Source organism: Tachysurus fulvidraco, chromosome 12 (genome assembly GCF_022655615.1).
Source record: "Tachysurus fulvidraco isolate hzauxx_2018 chromosome 12, HZAU_PFXX_2.0, whole genome shotgun sequence".
In the NCBI taxonomy this organism is placed as follows: domain Eukaryota; kingdom Metazoa; phylum Chordata; class Actinopteri; order Siluriformes; family Bagridae; genus Tachysurus; species Tachysurus fulvidraco.
This window is the reverse complement of record NC_062529.1, coordinates 25,061,265-25,085,484: the sequence shown is the minus strand read 5'-3', so window position 1 is coordinate 25,085,484 and position 24,220 is coordinate 25,061,265. Positions and strand designations below refer to the sequence as shown.

General features: G+C 42.8%; 1 protein-coding gene and 1 long non-coding RNA gene across 3 annotated transcripts in view; one reads left to right on the top strand and one right to left on the bottom strand.

Annotated features, from left to right (window-relative positions):
* Positions 1-3,766, top strand: part of LOC125146036 — a 6,331-nt gene extending 2,565 nt beyond the window's left edge. The window contains exon 2 of the long non-coding RNA XR_007144537.1: positions 3,585-3,766. This is a non-coding gene — a long non-coding RNA (uncharacterized LOC125146036). The remainder of the gene's footprint in view (positions 1-3,584) is intronic.
* A 1,010-nt stretch (positions 3,767-4,776) lies between these two features.
* clic4 (chloride intracellular channel 4) lies at positions 4,777-22,699 on the bottom strand. 2 transcript variants are annotated; one of them, XM_027144144.2, is made up of 6 exons: positions 22,289-22,699; positions 10,682-10,791; positions 8,142-8,267; positions 7,857-7,963; positions 6,526-6,707; positions 4,777-6,251 (listed from the first exon to the last, which is right to left on the bottom strand). In XM_027144144.2, the coding sequence occupies exons 1-6, from the start codon at positions 22,352-22,354 to the stop codon at positions 6,087-6,089; spliced, it is 756 nt and encodes a 251-aa protein (XP_026999945.2). In that variant the 5' UTR covers positions 22,355-22,699; the 3' UTR covers positions 4,777-6,086. The 2 variants fall into 2 exon arrangements, with proteins under 2 accessions (XP_026999945.2, XP_026999946.1); XM_027144145.2 differs by lacking the exon at positions 22,289-22,699 and adding an exon at positions 20,098-20,297.
* Positions 22,700-24,220: the final 1,521 nt, after the last annotated feature.

Here is a 24,220-nt window from a genome sequence, read left to right as displayed (position 1 = left end):
GGGAGGAAGAGAGGGAGGGGAGGGAAGAGGAGAGGAAGGGAGGGGGGAGGGGGGAGGAGAGGGGGAGAGAGGAGAGGGGGAGGGGAGGGAGAGAAGGGGGAAGAGGGGGGGAGGAGGGAAGGGGAGGGGGGAGGAGAGGGAAGGGGGAGGGGAGGGGAGGAAAGAGGATAGAGAGGAGGGGGGGTGGAGGAAGAGGGAGGGGGGAGAGAAGAGGGGGGAGAGAGGGGGAGAGAAGAGGGGAGGGGGAGGGGAAGAGGAGGGAAGGGGGGGAGAAGGGGGGAGAGAAGGGAGGAGGGGGAGAGAGGGGAGAGGGGGAGAGAGAGAGAAAGAAGGGGGAGGGGAGAGGGAAAGGGGGAGGGGAGGAGAGAGGGGGGGAGAGAGGGGGAAGGAGGGGGGAGGGGGAGGGGAGGGAGGGAGGAGGGGGAGAGAGGGGGGGGAGGGAGAGGAGGGAGGAGGGAGGAGAAGGGAAGGGGAGAGGGAGGGAGGGAGAAGAGGAGGGAGAGAGGGGAGGAAAGAGGGAGAGGGGGAGGAAAGGGAAGAGAGAGGGGTGGGAGGGAGAGGGGGAGGGAGGGGGAGGGGAGAGGGGGAAGAGGGAGGGGGGGAGGGAAAGGAAGGGAGAGAGAGGGAGGGGGGAGAAAGGGGAGGAGAGGGGAGGGGGAGGAGGAGAGAAGAGAGGGAGGGGGGAAGGGGGAGAGAGGGAGGGGAAGGGGAGAGAGGAGGGGAGGGAGGAGGGAGGGGGGGAGGGAGGAGGAAGGGGAAGGGGAGAGGGAGAGGGGAAAGAGAGGGAGAGAGAGAGGAGGGGGAAGAGGAGGGAGGGGGGAGGAGAGAGAGAAAGGGGGGAGAAAGAGGAGAGGGGGGGGGAGGGAAGAGAGGGGAGGAGAAGAGAAGGGGAGAAGAGGGAGAAGAAGGAGAAGGGAGAGGGGGAGAGAGGAGGAGGAGAAGGGGAGAAGGAGAGGGGGAGAGGGAGAGGGGAGGGAGGGGAAAGGAGAGAAAGGAGAAGGGGAGGGGAGGGGGAAGGAGGAGAAGGGGGGGGGAGGGAGAGGAAAGAGAGGGAGGAGAGAGAAGGGAGAAGGAGAGGGAGGGGGAGAAGGAGGGGAGGGAAGGAGGGAGAGAGAGAGAAGAGGGGAGAGGGAGGAGAAGAGAGGAAAGGAGAAGGGGGGGGGAGAGGAGGGGGGGGAGGGGAGGGAAGGGAGAGAGAGGGGAAGGGGGAAGAGGGGGAGGGAGGGGGGGAAAGGAAGAGAGGGGGGAAGGGAGGAGGGGGAGAGGAGGAAGGGAGGGGGGGAAGAAGGGGGAGGAGAGGAGAAAGGAGGGGAGGAGAGGGGGGAGGGAGAGGAGGAGGAGAGGGAGGGGGAGAGAGGAGGAGGGAGAAGAGGGGAGAGGGAGGAGAGAGAAGAGAGGGAAGAGGAGAGGGGAGAGGAAAGAGGAGAAGAGAGAGGGGGAGGGAAGAGGGGGAGAGAGGAGAGGGAGGGAGGGGGGAGAGGGGGGGAGAGGAGAGAGGGGGAGAGAAGGGAGAAAGAAGGGGAGGGGAGAGAGGGGGGAGGAAAGGAAGAGGGGAGGAGGGAGGGGGAGAGGAGGAGGGAGGGGGGGAGAGGGAGGGGAGGGGAGGAGAAGAAGAGAGAGGGGGAGGGGGGAGGGGGAGGGAGGGAGGGGGGAAAGAGACAGAGGAGGGAGAGAGGGGAGAGAGGAGAAGAGAGGGAAGAGGAGAGGAGGAGGGAGGGGAGGAGAAAGGAGAGGGGAGGAGAGAGAGGGGAGAGAAGGGATGGAGGGGGAGAGGAGGGAGGGGGAGGAAGAGAGAGAAAGGAGGGGGGAGAAGAGGGGAGAGAGAGGAGAGAAGGGGGGAGAAGGAGAGGAGGAAGAGGGGAGAGAGGAGGGAGAGAGGAGGGAGAGGAGGGAGAGAGAGAGGGGAAAGAGGGGGGAGAGAGAGGAGGGAGAGAGAGGAGGGAAAGAGAGGAAAGAGAGGAGAGAGAGAGGAGGGGGTGAGAGAGAGAGGGAGAAAGGAGAGAGGAGGAGAGAGGGAGGGGGAAGAAGGGAGGGAGAGAGAGAGAGAGGAGGGGAAAGAGAGAAGAGAGAGGGAGAGGGGAAGAGAGGAGGGGGGAGGGAGAGAGAGAGAGGGGAAAGAGGGGGAAACGGGAGAGGGGAAGAGGAGGGAGGGAGGAGGGAGAGAGAGAAGGAGGGGGAGAGAGGAGGAGGAGAGAGAGGGAGGAGAGAGGAGAGAGAGAGAGGGCGAGGGAGGAGAAGGAGGAGAGGGAGGAGAAAGAGAGAGGGGAGTGAGAGGAGAGAGAGGAGGAGAGGGGGAAGAGAGGAGGTAGGAGAGAGGAGGAGAGAGAGAGAGGAGGAGAGAGGGAGGAGAGGAGAGGAGAGAGGAGAGAGGAGAGAGGAGGGGAGGAGAGAGGAGGAGAGGGGAGAGAAGAGAGAGGAGGGAGGAGAGGAGAGAGAGAGAGGAGGAGAGAGGAGAGAGAGGAGAGAGAGAGGAGGGAGAGAGGAGAGAGACAGAGAAGAGGAGAGAGAGAAGGAGAGAGAGAGAGAGGAGAGAGGGGAGGAGAGAGAGAGGAGGAGGGGGAGAGGAGAGAGAGGAGAGAGGAGAGAGAGGAGGAGGAGAGAGGAGGAGAAGAGATGAGGAGAGAGAGAGAGAGATGGGGAAAGAGAGGTAGAGAGAGATGAGGAGAGAGAGAGAGAGAGATGGGGAAAGAGAGGTAGAGAGAGATGGGGAAAGAGAGGTAGAGAGAGATGAGGAGAGAGAGAGAGATGGGGAAAGAGAGGTAGAGAGAGATGAGGAGAGAGAGAGAGAGATGGGGAAAGAGAGGTAGAGAGAGATGAGGAGAGAGAGAGATGGGGAAAGAGAGGTAGAGAGAGATGGGGAAAGAGAGGTAGAGAGAGATGAGGAGAGAGAGAGATGGGGAAAGAGAGGTAGAGAGAGATGGGGAAAGAGAGGTAGAGAGAGATGGGGAAAGAGAGAGAGAGTGAGATGGGGAAAGAGAGAGAGAGTGAGGGGGGGGGTGAGGGGGAGAGAGAGAGAAAAAAAAACAGGGAAAAACACACAGAACCCTTCAACTATCATTAACAGAGAGAGACCAGAATTCCCATCTCTCTTTATGAGGTCACTATTAAAATAAACCTTCAGAAGGCTCATGACCTCACGGAGTCGGATGAAGAACATCTCAAATCATGGCATAATTTTAGCTGTTTGAAATATAATTATTATATCATGGTTTATTATATTTTTATTATATTATGAATTAAACCTTTTTAAATTGTATTTTTTTCTGAAATGTAACATATGTATTGTTTTATGATGGTGTAGTTAAGATAAAGTTCGCTGCATGTCCAAGAGATTTATAAAAAGGACGAAGATGAGTTCGAGGCTGAAGCTAATTTAAATACGATAAAGATGTGATATGATATAAAACTATAGATATATAATAAAGTAAGGGGTTTTAATAATGTATGGTAATGTTACTCATTTAATCAGAGAGAGAGAGAGAGAGAGAGAATCACAGTGATGCTGCTTTAACACAATTGTATTTTATATATTAGTGTGTGTGTGTGTGTGTGTGTGTGTGTGTGTGTGTGTGTCCTTATTGTAGAACCAGAAGTCCAGGGGGTGGAACTAGATCTGATCCAACTCCTAAACACACACAACACTACAATAAACCACACACCAAACCTGACTTTGAATTTATCTACAGCATCTAAATGATTAGACATTAAAAAAATGTATTTTCCAGCTTTGTCAGGTATAAATAAATATAGCACTCTTAATTCTGCACTTTTGGAGTGTGAGGTGTCGTGTTCGTGTTCTTCCCTCTGGATATGGTGTGAAAGTAAACCTCTGAATCCTGATCATCGTATAAATGTACAAGTGTTCAGAATAACTTCCTCACAGGAAACACAGAAGGATCCGTTAAAGGTGGGGTCTCCGATTTTGGAGATGCTTCAGAAAACTGAGTCGGGCTGATAAATAAACAAAAATCAAAACAAACGTGTAGCCAATGAGCAGAAAGGGGCGTGTCTTGTCGATATGTGCGGAGAGAGTGTTCAGTGCGCATGTGTGACATTAGCAGAAAGCGGTTTTAACATCGACATGGAGGATAAAAACAAAGAAAGATAAGAAAGACTTACGATAAGGACAAGAAGTAGGACGTGTTAATATAGGATCAGCTTTCCAGTGCTGGAGAGAACTGACTCGTAATCCTAAGGTTGTGGGTTCGAGTCGCGGGCCGGCCACGACTGAGGTGCCCTTGAGTAAGGCACCGAACCCCCCAACTGCTCCCCGGGTGCCGCAGCATAAATGGCTGCCCACTGCTCCGGGTGTGTGTTCACTGCTGTGTGTGTGTGTTCACTGCTGTGTGTGTGCGCACTTTGGATGGATTAAAATGCAGAGAACAAATTCTGAGTATGGGTCACCATACTTAGCCGTATGTCACGTCACTTTATTGTTCTTCCCTTCAGCTATGATAAAGACACATTTCTTTCCGTTAGTCGCCTGGGTTACGTATATATGTGGGCGGAGCTATCGATACAGGGGTGGGACCCGTTTGGGTTAGGGGCGTGTTTGTTTTGGTGATTTTATATGTCAACATTGGCTTTCAAAAATCAGAGACCCCGCCTTTAACAGAAGCTCGTTAGTAAAATCATCTCAGTTTATTCTACTGTGGAATAAATATCCAGACACGTTTTATTCATTCACTTGTGAGTAGAAACATTCGTAGTCAGATCACTGTATTGTCATAATGGAACAGTTCAAACAAGAAAAAAAACCCTGTGGGAACAAAAATGCACAGTTGTACCTTTTTATTTAAAAAAAAAAAAAATTCAATCAAAATCCAATGAATGTTAGAAAAAAAGATAAAGCTGTAGTTGTTTTTCTAGATGAAGTTATAATAACTAAAATAAAAAAACATCATAATGATACATGACCATCTATAGATATATACACCTATAGTGTACAATCGTGATTTGCAGCATTTTTCACCACTTTTGTCTTTATTGTCGTTTAATACAAACACAAATCCGCTGCGCTGTAAGAATATAAGGCCAGACGAGGTGTCGTATTAAAAGTCATGCACCTGATTAAGGCGTTCATTCGGCTACATTCAAAGGTTTTTTGTTTTTTTTAAGGAGAAGAAAAAAGAAAAAGAACTGAAGTGAGAACTGAAATGTCTTTAGTCTGGTCATAAAAAATAAAAACATTTGTATGTTGAAACATTTTTACATTAATCAGTGTCCCAAGTTCGCCTGTTGATTTCTTATCGCCTTCATACCACCAGTACAAGTTTTGGCACCCCTGTCCACATAATCAACACACTTTACTACCTTTTTTTTTTTTTTTTTTTTTTTTTTTTAACCTAACAAACTTTTTTTCCCTCTTAAATCTAAGATTAAAGTACAATCAAGCACAGCTGAAATTAATACAAAAATTAATGGCTGTCCAGCTTCACCTTTAGTGTGGTGGTTTTAAAAAGAAAAAAAAAAGTGGGCTGAGTTTAAATAATAATAATATCTGTAAAAAAAAAAAAATGAAACGAACAGATTTTTTTTTTATTTTAATTTTAAAGGTCTACCTTCATTTCGGAGCCTGATGATCAGTCGGTGCCTGATGAAGCGCTCTCAAAAACTAAGAAAAGAACAAACACTGGAGCTTCCAACACTGTTTAGCTGTGAATTTGTCAGAAAAAAAAGCTTCAAAGATGCTCGCTGTGCAAGCTTAGAAAAGCAGCTCTCCTTCATCCGAATCATAAAAGGTCGGTGAATACACACTCTTGTGCTGCTAAAGGAAGAGGAGTGTGTGCGCATGTGTGAGCTATATTGAGCTGTACCGATACACACTTGTTAAATTAACACTTGCACTTCTCGTGTGATTAAAAAATAAAAAGGTTAAATAGGATCGGACAGATTTACCCTTCAAATGTAGTGAATTAGGAAGAAGAAAAAAAATATATATATATATATAATATGTCATGCACTGGATTATTATACTCTAAAGAATCAGAAAAAAAGAGAGTCTGTACTTGTTTTTTTTCTGTGTAAAATTAAAGATGACCCAGTGTTGGGGAGGGGTTTGGGGGGGGGGGGTGTTTGGAGGCTGTTTATTTGACGAGCCTCTTGGCCACGTCGGCGTAGGCGATCTCAATCTCCTTGTCACTGGGGCAGGTGTTGGTGAACTCGTCACGGGAGTACGCGTTGCTCAGGTACTTCCACACGGCCGTCATGTCTTTAGGTATCTCAAAACCTCTGTACTTTTTTGCCACCACCTGAGGAAAAAGAGACAGAAAAAAAACCCCACAAACCTGTTAAATTCCTAGTTCTCGGTTCAGCGAGAGTGCGTGAGCATCATCACCTCTAAAAGTAATTAATGAATCAAATAATATTAATAAGGTAGGGCTTTGAGGTGCTGGGGGCACGTGGGGCATTACTAGGGTCTGCTAATTACACCTGACAGAAAGGTAAAATGTGTGTGTGTGTGTGTGTGTTCGTTTCTAAAGTGGAACAAACTCTTTTGCTTTTATTTACTCCTTTTATTTTCACCTTGACGATGTGTAGTTTTGGAAGCAGGTTGCAGTCGGCCAGCGTCATCTCGTCTCCATCCAGAAATTTGCGTGTGGACACTTTAATGTCCTCCACGCTGTTGTGGTCGATCTCATCAGGCAACGGACAGCGCAGGTATTCATCCAACTTCTGCAGCGTCTTTAACAGACCTCGCTCCAGAGCTGCTCAACACACACACAGCCAAATTATATAATCTATAATGCAATATCTACAGATATGAATTTGGTTATTTTATTTACTGATTGAAAAAAATATATATTTTACCATACAGAGACAAATCCTAAATCTTACCAGTCCTATGTCACTAACAGTCACTGTGCATGAAGCGACAACATTAGAAGTGTACTAATATAAACCTAATCTTAAAAAATCGAAATGTACATTGTGTAAATGTACATAAATATGCAAATAACGTATTATATTTTCCGCATTGTTTAATTTGCTTACAATATGTCATTATTGTACATAAAGAGCTAAAGAGAGTATAACACTGCACTAGTAATTTCTTTAGCGGCCACAGGAGGGCAGCAGATTACAGCAAGCGCAAAGTCTATAAACGATCAATAGTGAAAGGAAAGTGATCCCATGGAATAAAGGTAACAATGAAATGTTTAACAGATGATATTACTGGTATATTTCTTTTTGTCTTTATTTCACTCATTGCAATTGTTTTTCCCCCACATTTTATCTTTAAAATTAAGCTTTTAACTTTTAACTTCCTAAAAATTGTATAAATTTATAAATAATAATAATAATAACGAATAAATATAATGATAGTCAATACAAATAAAACACACACCCAGGTCACTATCTATCTATGTATGTATTTATATGTATGTATGTATGTCCAATCTTGCACGAAAAAACCACATCACCTGGTTAACAGAGTTTCATTTTTGCAGTCTTGTTTACCTGAGTTTCACATTTTGCCTTTCAGTTATTTTGTGGTTTCTTGTCATTCAAAGCACAGAATAATGCTGATACTAAAGGAAAAGCTGTGCTATTAAAATGCCAAATAATCCCTGAAGCAGTATGTATTTGTTTTATTATCTTTTCCTAACTCGGGTTTGTTCCCTGAAGCCTCACAGTCTTTGTGTGGGAGCTGCATGTAAAGCACAGGGTGTGTTCTCGCCTGTGTGATATGTAAATTATGGATAAGTCACACTGTCATGTCTATCAGCAAACAATAGCAGAAGACAACGTCTCTGTGTGAGTGTGTGTGTGTTTGTGTGTGTGTACATTTCAGCCTAATCAACACGGTGGTGTTATTGCTTGTCACTTAGGATCTATTGCAAGATACAATCTCTCACCCTCGTTGGCATCCGGTTTGGAGTTCTTGATGTAGGCTGAGAACTTGGCAAAGATGTCCATCCCTGCTGTGTTGGACTCAGGGTGCCTGGCACCGAGCTTAGTGTACCTGAGCGTAAAAACACAACACGGATGCATAAATACACAGCTCTGTAACATGCATCATACAGAGCTCACACTTTCTCACACACTCTCACACACACACACACACACACTCTCACACACACACACACACACACACACACACACACACACACACACACACACACACACACACACACACTCACTTGGGTGGACTGAGCACATCTTCCAAGAACTCCTCAATCTTGTTAACATCAGTCTTGACTTCACTGTTGAACGTGATGAAAGGAGGGTGTGTTCCTGGAGCCAGATTCTGAAGATCTGCTGGTTTCCTAAAAAAAAAAAAAAACCACATACACACACAGAAGTGTCAAAGACACACACAAGTGGTGTTTTCCGGTTTCTAAGTAAACAGATGCTTTGAATCAAACGGTCTACTAGAAATCATGTGCATGATGCTCTTTACTTTCATTAACACTTTGGAGAAGGACAGCGCGCTCTCTCTCTCTCTTTTCCACGTTTTCATTACCCCCTTTAATGCCACTCAAGTCTGCTGCTTATATCTACAATGTTCACACCCCATCACACTGGTACAATGTATTTTATATTATTTTATATATTTATAATTTTTGTTTCATTTATAACTTTGCATGTTTTAGCATAAATTTGCATCTATTCATCTACATATCCGTCCTTCCATCCACGTATCCATCCATTCACCCACTCATCCATCCGTTCACATACATAAACAAATCTGTCCATCCTCTCACTTAACTATTCACCAATCCACTCATCCATCTACCCACCAATCCATCTGTTGCGCAAACATATTCTTGAGTTGGTATGAGATAATAATAATAATAATGATGATGATGACTGATGGACTAATAATAATAATAATAATGATGATGACTGATGGACTAATGATGAAGATGACTTTGGCTCCTCAATTAACATCAGCTTTTTATTGAATGATTTCTTGCTGGACCAGTGCACAATGTTGCACGGAGGTTATCTAGAACAGCCTAGCTTTTTATTTCCAGCAGCAATTTTCATCTATAGAGAGAGAGAGAGAGAGAGAGAGTGTGTGTGTGTGTGTGTGTGTGTGTGTGTGTGTGTGTGTGTGTGTGTGTGTGTGTGAATAGAATGATTGTTCCATTTTGTTTGGGTCGAACACATGCAGGTCAGGATTCATCTGGAGAACAACAATAACCAGCGGACCGGTCGTTTCCAGAAACCTCTGCAATACAAAGGGCTGTCATACGTAAGAGAGTGTGTGTGTGTGTGTGTTCGTTCCAGGTGTGTCTGTGAAGTGGGCGGCTTTTTGCTAAATATAATGAAATTCAGATGAAAGAGCAGTTTGCTGAAACGGAACACACCCACCCACCCACACACACACACACACACACAAACACACACACTCCTACAGATTTGTTACAAATTTTAAAAGTCTAAGATATTTTTGATTGGATTATTGAAGGTTGTACGTCCTTTCATACCGACTCAATGCAAGCACGTTTAGAACGAAGCACACATCAGAACAAATGCAAATATATCTCCCCTCGGGCACATGGCAAATTTGCCAACTCAAAAAGGACAAAGAAATAATTCACCTTGAAAAAGTCTGAAGCTGACTAGAATACAACTGACTGGAACATGCCGTCATCATTAGCCCCGCCCCAATTCACGACCACGCCCAAAACTTTAGACCTGACCTCATAATCTTGCCCTTTTCGCAACAGAGGCACACAAGCCGTAAGAGATTTACCATTCTTGAGATATGCTCCAAAGCACAATGTGACACTAAATCGCGACCGATAAGCCAATCTCTTGCCTGAGTATTATCTGTTCACCAAGTCTCGTGCCCTTTCAGGCAAAAATAAAATAAAACAGATAAACAAACAATAACGTTCCTGTACTTTCAGTGCTTGCACCACTAAATGTACACAGTACATACAGTATCTCTGTCATCGTTCATCATTATTCTGAGCTTAATAAGAGTCTGGTACACGCTGCACTTACCACTCTTCTAGGCACAACAACTGGAAATGACCTCACATCTCTGGCATGAGCACAGGAAGTGCCCTCACCCTATTAGCAATGTGGTGATGTGTGTGTGAAGTGGTCAGAGATGAAGAGAACGCTGCGGTGTGAACTAGCGCTGCACAGAGAAGCTACTGTTCAGCCGAGGAGAAGTAAAACACACGAACAAGTACACAATGACTGTTCTGTCTGCTGTAGTGTCAAGAAGCTCTTCTGTAGGCTGAATGGGATCATATGTAGAAAATCTCAAAGAGAGAGAGACCTTATTTTTTCCACATGGCTCACAAGACGTCTTCCACAAATAACTTCATTGTACAAAACAGCACCGTCGACAACTTAAATCTCAGCGTTGCTCGAACCGGGACGCCTTTTCACGTTATATTTACACTTTCGCTACACTCACGGCTGAACGTGTGCTACAGTACATAGCGACCGAACGCTCGGATATTATCGGTCGGAATCGTGTGTGCTTATGAAAACTCCGACCTAACACCGATGAAAAGTTTCCACAGACACGTCGAATGCGAGGAGTTTAACCGAGACTCCGCCCACTTCATGCAAAACTATTATATGAAAATGATCATACGAGTGTTATTACACACACCCCTAACTTATTTAAATGAGGTTTCATCATGTCCTCTCACACTGCTTATATTGTTCGTAAGGGATTAATGAATTTGATGTGTTTTGTAGGTGAGTGTACCTTTTCAGGTCGACGGTGGTGACATTAAATACCACTCCCTTCAGCCAGAGGATCATGAAGAGGCGCTGGGAGAAGGGACAGTTCCCTATGCTCTCTCCATCACTGCCAGCCTGAAACACAGACACACACACACATCATTTAGTTAATACGTAATCCGAAGTCCCACATCCACGGTTACGTTCATCATACATGCTGGGATTAAGCCCCATCACACTTGGTGGGATTAGCACAGTCCCACAGACTGGGATTAATCCTGTCACAGCAAGTTAAACGGTGAAACATTATTTCGAATTTATTTTTTTAAGGAAATAAATGTTCTTTCCTGTAGTTCCTGAAGTGCTTCAAGAGAAGGAATTTAATACAGTAACACACAAACACACTCAATATCAATGGCACGGTTAAAAAAAACTGACCTAATTTAATTTGATATGATTATGATATGAAAGTGCAACGACATCCTCCGGTCGGAGAAAATACTAATCTGCCAGGAGGGTTGACGAGTCGTTTATAAATTTTTTTTTTTTTGGTCTTTATTTTAGTGTGTTTAATATTGTAGTGTGTGCTTTCTGAAACACACTCATCTCATCTCTCAGTACAACCAAGTACCATGCTCAGATAATGTGTGAAAGAGTGTGTGTGTGTGTGTGTGTGTGAGAAAGAGTGTGTGTGTGAGTGAGAAAGAGTGTGTGTGTGTGTGTGTGTGTGGGTTATGCATCTGTCTTACTTCAGTGTGTCTAAATCATGCAGCACTCCTTACATTCCTCACATTGTACAAACTCAAGTTAAAATCTCCAACAATCCTGTGTGTGTGTGTGTGTGTGTGTGTGTGTGTGTGTGTGTGTTGTGGGGGTTCCAGGTTACTGGGGGGAAAAAACAACACATTTTTATTGCCACATTCCTTTGTCTCCTTCTCTAACACATGGCTCTAAAAAAATCCTAAATCATTAAATATTACTGAGAAAAGACAAAAAGAAAGAGGGCAGGTTTATGGAATTTCTCTTTGTGTGTGTGTGTGTGTGTGTGTGTGTGTGTGTGTGTGTGTGTGTGTGTGTGTGTGAGAGAGAGAGAGAGAGAGAGAGAGCACATGGGAACAAGTAACAAGTGCTTAAAGAAATAAAAAAACAAAAGCAAACAATACCATAAGTGTGAAAGAGATCTTTCTAAACATCTCTCGCTTTCTTTCTCCCTCCCTATACATTTTTTATAGCCACTCCATCATTTCATTTTTAATTCCCCTCTCTCTCTCTCTCTCTCTCTCTCTCTCTAATCCCCTACATTTTTTATAGCCACTCCATCATTTCATTTTTAATTCCTCTCTCGGATGGAAAAAGCATTCCACGCATATCCTACTAATGAGTTTGTTTAGGTTTAGGCCCAAGCATTTCCTTTGAGATGAGAAAGTAAGCCAGACAGAGAGACACACAGAAAAAAATTATAGCTAGAGAGGCAGACAGACACAGACAGAAGACAAAGAGAGTAAGACAGAGGGACAGAGAGCTTTGGCAGTAATGTGACTTATAACCATCATGCCCTGATGATGAGTTTGTTTAGGATTTAGTCACAGCCAAGTGTTTCCTCTAAAACAGGAGACTGCCTCCAAGAGACTCTGCCTCCAAGAACTTTCACGCGTGCATTCACACACACACACACACACACACACACACACACACACACACACACACACACACACACACACACACACACACACACACACACACACACACACACACACACACACACACACACACACACACGCCAAGTCGTAATGCACACTGCTGAGAGTGTGAAATGTTTATATAAGTGTCCTGGTTGTATCCCGCTGATTCACTTCTCTACAAGAAGAGAGAAGCAAGTCATCAACATCAACATCATCATCACACGCTGTGTCCTTTCACTCAGTCATCACCATTACACATCTACATCACTGTTATCTCCACTTTTAGTATAAAGTGGATGAAGCCAATCTTAGTATGGGTTTCATGAGAGAGAGAGAGAGAGAGAGAGAGAGAGAGAGAGAGAGAGAGAGAGAGAGAGAGAGAGAGACAGACAGACAGACAGACAGAAAGTCCAAGACAGTCTTTGGCCCATAATCTCTCACAGAGAACATCTGCTGCATCAAAAGCCTCTTCTAGAGGAAGAAAGAGCTGGAAAGACACACACACACACACACACACACACACACACACACACACACACACACACACACACACACACACACACACACACACACACACACACACACAGCCATCTGGAAGAGTATTCTTTGCAAACAAACAAATCATCACAGTGCCCTTTTGTTCGACACCTCCCTCTGAGAAGCAGGTTATTCACTGCAGAGCAGAAATAAGAGAAAAGAGCTCAGAGAAAAGATTCAATTATATTTAAATATAGATTTTATTATTAATAATTAATCATCAATGCTTTGGCAATAGTCATACCTTTAAAGCTCATTATAGAAAAACAGGGAGAGAGAGAAATGTTTAGCATTACACACTATATATGGTGAAAAGTAACCACAGCAACCGGAGGCGTACACGCACGGCTCCGCCCACTTTATGCAAAACTATTATATGAAAACAAGCAAACAGTGCTTCTGAAATATGGATGACTGAATGTGACAGAGTTTCTCTCTCTCGCACACACACACACACACACACACACGTGTGACTGTCACTGATTTTACAGTGAAACAAATCCATCACACACACACACACACACACACACACACACACACACACACACACACACACACACGGTTGTCACTGATTTTACAGTGAGACAAATCCATCACACACACATACAGTTGTCACTGATTTTACAGTGGGACAAATCCATCTCACACACACACACACGGTTGTCACTGATTTTACAGTGGGACAAATCCATCACACACACACACACACGGTTGTCACTGATTTTACAGTGAGACAAATCCATCACACACACACACACACACACACACACACACACACACACACGGTTGTCACTGATTTTACAGTGGGACAAATCCATCATACACACACACACACACACACACACACACACACACACGGTTGTCACTGATTTTACAGTCGGACAAATCCATCACACACACACACACACACACACACACACACGGTTGTCACTGATTTTACAGTGAGACAAATCCATCACACACACACACACACACACACACACACACACACACACACGGTTGTCACTGATTTTACAGTGGGACAAATCCATCTCACACACACACACACATACACGGTTGTCACTGATTTTACAGTGAGACAAATCCATCACACACACACACACGCACACACGGTTGTCACTGATTTTAAAGTGAGACAAATCCATCACACACACACACACACACACACACACATACACGGTTGTCACTGATTTTACAGTGAGACAAATCCATCACACACACACAGTTGTCACTGATTTTACAGTGGGACAAATCCATCTCACACACACACACACACACACACACACACACACACACACACACACACACACACACACACACACACCCTAACATTCAAATGAGGTTAACCACCCTAATGAGCACAGCTGTCCAACACAGGCAGTGAGTCATGCCACGCTCACAGCTAAGTGTGTGTGTGCGCTCTAAATCAGAGGCAGAGCTCATCCAGTGTGCGTCAAGATATCCAGTATGAATGGAAAGAGAGAGGGAAAAAAAGAGGAGGGGAATAAAGACAAACAGAAAGAAAGAAAGAAAGAAAGAAAGAAAGAAAGAAAGAAAGGTGTTCCATCTGTATCTGACATGATCAAGTATCCACACACACACACACACACACACACCAGTGCACAGATACATACACACACTTACTGTAGTTTGTTGATTTTGAGAAGTAGATGCTCAGTTTAATGTTTGATATTTTACATTCAGAATCAGCTAAAAGGCATCATTGTGTAGGGTTTATTTATTTTTTAGAGTGAAAAGTACAATGTGTAGGGTGTGGTATTTAAGATGTAGCTTGCATGGCTTTAGTTTAAAGTAATATTATGTCCTTCTCTGAATCTGAATCTCTCTCTCTCTCTCTCTCTCTCTCCCTCACACACTCACACACACAAACACACACTCACTCCCCATGGATGGTTGGCAAAATCCCAACGCAAGCAATTTACTGTGTGTGTGTTTTGGGGCATTCCATCCTTCTGTAGTGGAGCACTAAATTTAGCTCTTTAACTGGCAAACACTTCTTATGAGACTCCAGACCACACTGTTACCCAAAAAAGGAGAGAGAAAGAGTGCAATAGAGAAAGGGAGGGACAAGCGAGAGAGGGAGGTAGAGAGCCATGAGATTCTTACAAACAGTTATGTGTCAAAGAGAAACAGAACCAGTGTGTCAGTTGCTCGTGTGTGTGTGTGTGTGTGTGTGTGTGTGTGTGTGTGTGTGTGTGTGTGTGTGTGTGTGTGTGTTTAAGTTTGTGCAAATTGGGAAATTGTCAGTTTTCTAAGTTTTAGGAAAACACTACCATGATGACATTAGGTGATTTTAGTATGACACACTACCATGATGACATTAGGTGTATAAATATATCCTGGGGAATCAGTGCTATCATTTACTCCACTTTAACACACAGAGGGGTGACTGTAGGGGTGCTTATTTACGCTTGAGGCCAAACAACCCAGTGTTTAGTTTATACGTTCTGTGATTGCTCACTTCCGGGCTAGGAAACAGGACGAGGAAGAAACTAGGCAGAGAAGACTGTAGGGCTGGGACACTCTATAAACTGTCTCAACTCAGTGCTAAATCTGTGCTCTTACACCACTCCAAAAGTACACACGCACACAGTTCTGTCACAAATAGCACATGACACAGAGAGAGAGAGAGAGAGAGAGAGAGAGAGAGAGAGAGAGAGAGAGAGAGAGAGAGAGACTGGTCATCTTTATGACCTCAATTCTGTATTCAGTAAAGGACCTGTGGACTAAGTATGGGTCAGGTAGGCAAGGGGGAGGGGGCTAGGTGTGAAATGTCATGTACACTTTGTCATCAAGGATTTATTTATTTATTTATTTTATCCAAAAACCTCTGAACCTACAACCAGGACTTGGTGTAAAATTCTATGTTGAGATGTACGACATACCGGGAAGAAATATCACAATATGATACCGCTCCACCCTAACAATCAAATCGACCACTCCCTTCTTCTCTACACCGTACATCTCTCTCTCTCTCTTTCTCTTCATCTGATTTAGTAAATCTTTCTAATTTTAAGTTTGACTCTCATTACTAGCATTGATTTCACAGGAAATGTCTCATTAGTGGTGAATTTCCTGAGAGAGAGAGAGAGAGAGAGAGAGAGAGAGAGAGAGAGAGAGAGAGAGAGAGAGAACAAGTACTATGTTCCTTAAAAATTTGCAAAAATCAGTCAAACAATGCTGTCTTGACAATGACAATCACTGATACTGAGCAAAGAGCAAACGCGACCCAAATGGAATTGAATGACCAAGCAAACTTCCCCCCGAACGAGCCCCAGAGTGCGGCCTAAACCGTGACTCGTGAGTCAATATGAAACATGTGGGCACAAAATATTTTTGCCAAACAAAAGAGACAAGCTCGACCAGTCTACCGAGGACATCTCTATCCTTCATACCGTGTCATCTGCATGTCGGAATTGTTCTTTGTTACATTATTTACACCACACAGAACTTTAGGCAACGTTGGAAACCTCCGGAGATTCACACCATCCTAACAGGACACAGCACATCTTTACATCTGCTACTGCCCATGCCCACATGACATGCGACAACAGTAAAAGAGGTCTCAAATCAATATGGATACCAAGACAGAAGTATAAAAATAACATTCTTCTTGTACTTTCACACACACACACACCATCTGGATTGTTCACAAATTCCTGAAGAACATAATTTTTTCACACAAACAGATGATGATAGCTGGACGCTGACACCAACGTGTATTTTTAAACACGCTTCTGTATCACAAGGGTGTTAGGCACTGCATAACTCGGACGTGACTGACAAAGACCAGACGGAATGCAGATGATGATGATGATGATGGCTGGGTGGGGGGAGGGGGGTGGAAGAGGAAGAAAGCAGAACGAAACAAATGTTCCATGGGATGTGGAGTCTCTGAGGAAAAAAATGACGAGTGAGTGAGTATCGTCAGTTGGTGACGTCTGGGTTTATAAAGGTTTTATGCTCTCTTTTTACAATATCAAACACAAACACACACACACACACACGCACGCACACACACTCGCGCACACACACCCTTTGTCAAAGCAGGGCAATAATTAATGCTGTGGAGACTCTTGAGCCGTTTTACGAGAGTGCAGCCTTGAAGAAAAACAGCCTCTTCAGCTGCTCATCTGCGGATCTGTCTCTTTCCTTCACGTAGAATAGAAAGAGGACTCGCTGTCAGAACCCTGCCTTCACACACAGGCCATTTTCTTTCCATATAATGTTGAGTATGCTAGAGGTTGCTTTGTCGTCTTGTGCTTTGACTGATGTTTGCATAAAGGTGAACTTGGCCTAAATGTTTCTCTGTGCCCAGCCACGCCCACTTCACCTGCAACTTCGGCTATTAAAAGTGGAAACTGTGCGGCCGAAGGTTGAATGTAGGTTACAAGCATTTAATATACGATACTGTGTACCATCTACTGTGTGTGTGTGTGTGTGTGTGTGTGTGTGTGTGTGTGTGTGCGTGCGTACACTCTCAGCATTATGCAAGGAAGCATTGCTGAGCCAGCATTAATTTAGTCTACTGCAGTGTTATGCGTCGTGATAAATCACAGGTTTCTCAGGCTGTGTTTCATAAATTCTTGTCGTATTCTGTGGTATTGTCAATAATAGAATCGGTGCCTAAAGAACTCAACCATATTAGATTCACAAGTATCACCAAATACCAAATCTTGCCATATGAAAACTATATCATATTGAATCATATTGTTTCAGTAGTATTGTATCAAATAATCCTAACCTGAACATAGCCCACACACGTCATATACGTTCACACACAATCTTCTCGCTCTCCATCTCCTTAAACCTGACCAAATACGAGCGATCCGACTCCTGTTTGTGTTGTGTTGATACGTTGGTTATGTTACACATCTTAGTATTCCTGTTAAGAACATTTGAATTTCACTAGCATTGTTAACTCGGTATCGTCAAAATAACTTCTTTCTTCTGACTTTATGGCCCTCACAGTGGCCATATGAACAGATATGAGCTTTACATGAAGGCCGTGTCGTTCGGCACGAGCTCGTCCCATGACTCAAACAAATAATTAAACTGAAGAGCCAGTGCAAAAAGAGCTGAGGTTATGGAACAATAAATGCCGGCACTAAGGTTAGACCCCTTGACGAGGTAACAGCACAGTTGACTTGGAGGCACGCTGGGCGTCGAGGATCGTCCTATGGAAATGCCCGCACTGCTCTTTGCCTTCGTTTTGCAAACAAACAGGTCTAGTGTCTTCAAAACTGCTGTGGCTTCCTGTAAAAAGGTCATCTTTTGATTCGTAGTGAATCAAAAGTCAATCTGTATGAGATCGTCATGCTGTCCTCTGTCATTACAACATTAAAATCTTTAATTAAACTTTTCTCTCAGCTTCTCCTGACCCCGGTCATGACCTAATGCGGTTAAAATTGGTGTGTAAGAGACGATAAAGCAATAAAGTGTTCAGTACATAGTGTCTGACACGCTGGGATTAGAAAATATGTATTCCATTGTAATAATTGATTTACAGTAGTATTATCTCTCAGAAATTATGAGCCAAAAACCTGGCTGCCTCCGCCAGAAGGTTTCACAGTAACAAAGCTTAAAATGTTCTGTACAAAGAACAGGAGCAAGATAAGTTTCTTCAAGATTGTAAGTTATTACGGAAAAGCATCTAAATCTGTCCAAGGCCATTGATTTAAAATATGTATTTCTATCATTTTAATTTTTGCTCATGCTTATGAACGGTGGCACTTTAATCACTAGGAAATATAAACAACACATTATTTTTATTAATTTAACACTCTTTAGTTCTGCAGTAGAGCTACAATGCTAGTACTGTTGATAAGTAAGAAGAAACTAATGGCTACTTAGTTTAGCACAGTGGTAGAAAATTTGTTAAAAGGTTCTGTAGAGATCTTCGGATATCTCAGACCTCCTGACATGATTTCTGGCACTGTTATATATCGACATGAACAAAAGGAGAATCACAGAGATAGATTAAAAATAAACTAAAATAAACTAAACCAAAAAAACAAAACAGTGAGCCTTTTGCACAACCTTGTCTAAAATGAAACCCGGTAAAAGGAACAAATGTGAAAACATTTACAATAACACCAGTGCAACATCGTGTCCCGTCTTAACCGCTGGCTCCGCAGGGGTGTGTGTGCGGTTACCACGGCAACCTGAAACTGCGGCAGGAACAAAAGAAACCGGCGATACACTCTGATGAACATAGCCACGTGTAAACGCCCGCAGAGACGGAGCTGTGATCACCGCTCACCCTTGTGTGTAAACACAGAACCGGTATTCTCTGTACATAGAAAGGGAATAAAAAAAAGGGAGCTACAGAAGGATCTGGAAAGAGGGTGTGGTGCGAAACCCAAAGATCCAACTGAACGATGCAGAGTTTTTTTTTCTGTTTGGAAACAAAGCAATTCTAATTATACTAGAGATTAGGAATGGTCAGATGCTGAACGCTGGTGGAATAAAGCAAAAGAGGAGACTGTGGAACAGATCACTGTGACGACATCAAGCCGATGAGAAAGAAGGAAATAAAAGAGGGGGAAAAAAGAAAAAGCAAGAACCTGCCCAAGGATGACCTCTAAAATCCTTGCAGTAGAATCAAGTCTAGTTAAACACGTACTGTAAAATTTGTTTAACACAAACTCATCCGTAATAAACTGCAGCATTAAGGAAGCCTTCAACAAGCGATTCTTTAGCAGAGAAAGAGTATAAACCTAAAATCTCAAATCTCCATCGTTCATGTATACACACACACACACACACACACACACACACACACACACACACAAAATACATTCTAACTTCCTTTCTATATATAAAAACACACAACAGATGTAATGTAACAGGCATGAAAGGAAGATGGAAAGGGGAAAGACAAAGGATGGGGAAAGGAATACCCACGGATGTACAGAGGAAAACACAACCCCCACTTAGGCAACGTAGGACCGGATAAATAACTCCGTATAATACTGAACTAATTAAAAATAGTGCAGGAGGAGGAAAACCAATGCTCATATTTTGTATAAATAATTATACATTAAACACGTCTGAGAAGAAAAACAACAGACTCTCAGTCTGTTACTATGGAAATGTTGACTGAATCCTCCTAGCATAGGCAACAAAACTTCTAAACTTCTTGATTCCGTCTTTGGACGATTTAATCAAATGATTTCTCACACAGCCAGAACTTTGTCACCTTGATGTTCGGGATGTCTGATGCTGCAATTCGTCATGCTCCAATCCATATTCCAACGGTAGCTCCTTTCATACATGCCAAGAATGTGTGAGTCTTTGACTAACACCACATAAAGACTAGACTTTAATATACGTTGCTTGTAACGTTCACAGACTTAAAGACGAGAGAAATCGGCACTCACTACATCTCTGATACTGGACCTGTGAATCATCATAATAAAATAGGAATAAAAGTGAAACTAGAAAAGGTTCGACTAAAGCGGTCCCCTTGGAGGATTGAAGCGTTTTGCTGCTGCAGCCTTTTCGTTAGATTACAGTCTCCCACAGATTCCAGGAACACTGATCCCAGTTCAGTCGGAGAGAATGCAATCCTGGAATCCTGAACTCTCTGTAGGCCTCGTGTAGGAGGAGGCCAGAGAGCGAGAGAGAAGAAAAGATACCACCCTGTACGGGGGTGAGTCGGACATTTATAGCTTTTGGATAGGCAAAAGGACGAGAAAAAAAAAAAGTTAGAATGGGTTGTTCCATATTTGGAGTTTTTGATGCTGTAGCTTGGCATGATGGAAAGTGAAATTTGTTCAGACAAAACAGCGGTTCGATCGAAATGTTAATTTTTTTGGTTTGTTTCCACAGCTTAAGAAACTATGGGCTCTGAGTGAATTCAGACTTCTTCTCCCCCTCTCTCTCTTTGCCCTCCCACTGAGCTCCCCTCTCCCTTCCCCTTTTTTTCTCTGCCATTTTCCCGCTCTCTTCCAAAACGCTGTGCTTCTAGAAAGACAAAAGCCAAAAGCTGTAGACAGGAAGAGAGAGACAGAAAGAGAGAGACAGAGAGAGAGAAAAACAGCAAAGGACAAACGTCTCGATCTTTCCATCAAACATAACCGGGCGGAAACATTTTTCGACCAATGTCCTCTTTCTGAGTTTGTGTCTTATCCATGTTTTATACCAGCAATTTTAGCAAATGAAAATGATGGTGTGGTACCAGAAGAGGACAGACGATCCACCCGTTCATTCTTTGTTTTTTGGTACTTTCAGTACTTCATCCATATGATGACTACATATTATTTTAAAGCCACCTAACACAAAGTATTTTTTTCCAAAAGCATTGAGTATAAGGCTAACTAATACAAGCTTAGGCACTAATAACATCAAAGACCCGAGAATAAAACACTTCACATCGTATCATTTTAGGAAAATAATCAACCACCAGGAAGTGCTTTATTCCTCTTATACTACAGCAATTCAACAATGATTACAATACAGTTTCAGAAATTGTTTGGTTTCTCTTTACCTCCGACCCTGGAGACTCCATCCATAAACGTTAACTAAACATCTTCTTACATATATAGAAACGCCAGACCAACACTTCTGACCAATCAGAATCCAGAATTCAGTAGCACTTACTTTACCTGACATAACTGAAATATCACAATAAACTAAAGACAAAAACTATGTTGCTACTTTATTATATATTTATATCAACAATAAGAGTACACGAATTTAAGATTGTATTTTGTAAAACAGCTTAGAAACCTGCTGTGTGTGATTAATAGCTACAAGACAAGAGCTGCAACAATTCACCATTCAGAGATATATCGTGATACATATTCCTGATGGTAAACCCAAAAGTGCAACATATTCCTTCTCCTGATGGTTTTAATAATTAAAAATACTTTCTGTTTAAATATCGGTTAACATTTAACATCCCATTCAGTATATCACGATAATATCGTGTATTTTATATCAGAAGTACCGGTAAAAAAAATGTTAATGATAAATCACTGCTGACTAATTTAGAAATAACAATAAAAATTCCAATCGCAATTTTTTATCCTAATTTCTATGAAATGCTGAATATTTTGTCCACATTTAGCTACTTTTAACAATTATAATTTTAATCGAAATTTTAATCCCAAATTTCGATGAAATTGTGAATATTTTGTCCACATTCAGCTAGTTTTAACAATTACAATTTTAATCTCAAATTTCGATGAAATTGTGAATATTTTGTCCAACATTCAGCTAGTTTTAACAATTACAATTTTAATCTCAAATTTCGATGAAATTGTGAATATTTTGTCCAACATTCAGCTAGTTTTATCTGTTTAAATTGTACGATTAACGGTTTGAGCTCGCGCAGCTGGCTCGTGAAACGTCACAACAATCAATAAAGGCATACATTTGTGACTTACCTTGACAAAAAGCTCGATAGCGGGCTCGTTATCGCCCTGTCCGTTCTGCGGTACCGACAGAGACATTCCCGAACTTTCCGTGTGAAATTTGATTTAGAGGAGAAAAAACACACACACACACGTACACGCGCGCGTGCGCGCACTGAAGGTGGTCCTCGCGCAAACTTTCCTCAGCGCTGAGTTAGCTTGAAGCTAACAGTCTCTCAGACCGGGACAATAAATCACCGTCGACGGCGCTTATTCCAGTAGATTATTATATATTGTTTTGTCACAGATTCAGGATTAGGACTCAGTTCGGCATCGCTAGCCAGCAGCAGCAGCAGCCTGTGTGTGAGTGTGAGTGCGAGTGCGAGTGTGTGTGGACTCAGGGGCGGGATGATTGTGGACGTGGATGTGGACACACTGAGGAGGACAAAAAAAAGCAACGGGAATATTTAAAGGCATGACGTAACTACGTACAAAAGAGTGGGCGGGGTTTTGCAGAGGGATCGAGGCACGGTTATCTTGTACTGTGGAAAGCCATAAGGGACAGAATTGTGGGTTGGGGTCTGCCTCACTCTTTCTCTTTCTCTCTTTCACACACACACACACACACACACACACACACACAGATCAGAGACAGTAATAAATGTCTGGACGTCACAACATGGATTCAGAAGTGAAGCCCTAGTGTCTCTGAGGCCCCCCGGTGGCTGTCTGCAGTACAGGTTATAACCTCCCCTAGAATGATGTAATGACCAGTTCAACATTAGCAAAGGTTTTATTTATGGTTAATTATCAGAGGTGGGAGTAAGCCACACATGTGCAAGTCACAAGTAAGTCTCAAGACATGAATGTCAAGTCAATGTCAAGACGTCTTTTTTTAATATTTGTCAAGCAAGTCTCAAGTCTCAAATTTGCGACTTAAGTCTGACTCAAGTCAAGTCATATGACTCGAGTCCCCCATCTCTGTTAATTATACAAACTCCTCTGACTGTCAATGAGTGAACAAGTGACAGACTCACTTCCTATCCAGCTGATACCTATCAATGGCTCCAGTTTTTCCCTTTCAAAACAAAAATGTCTACAAAGATACAAAGGGACTGAATGTTGTCCTACTGTTCAGTCATATATAAAATTCACAAATCTGCAGGTCAGAAGGTGTTTCCAGGTTCATCTGCACCGTGTCTCAGGTTTGGATACCGAGGCCACATACTGAGGTTTATACAAATAATGTCTATTCAACCGATACATAACTTCATCATACTCTGTTTTCACTACTGCTCTTTTCGGTCACTAACGATTGAAAATAACACATTTTACAGATAACAGTCTATGTCCACATGAATCCAGATAAACCTCGAAGCTGGAATGTCTTTTTAAGATAGGGAGCGATTGCTGAGACCATAAAGTTGTAAATATTGAGTTGAATCTATCACAAAACTGCAAGAAAATAAATAATGAATGAAATTAAAAAATAAACAACATTAACATAATCAATATAACATGTACATTGATACCGTAGCTCTGTCAGATTCTGTATTGTGATTGGTCAGAAACTGTTCAACTCGTTCACGCCGCCCTGTAAATTAGCCATTGCTATGGAAACGATAACCGAAGTAACATGATAACATGAAATATACAGTATAACTTATGTGTTTTATTCCTCAGAATACAAATGAGGTTCGATCGGTTTGCCTGCTCTGGCTGCTGAAGATAAAGTCACTAAGGGCATCTATGGTGTTCCTGAGGAACACCAAGGAGACCTGAAAACATGTATACACACACACACACGCAGTTATCTTATCTTTCAGCCAAACAGGTTTCAGCTTACTAAAGTACCTGGAATGTGATAAGTTTACAATAGGACAACATCCCAAGTCAGTATCACAGTTTTTAATACTATTTAAATAAAATCTACTATATATATATATATATATATATATATATATA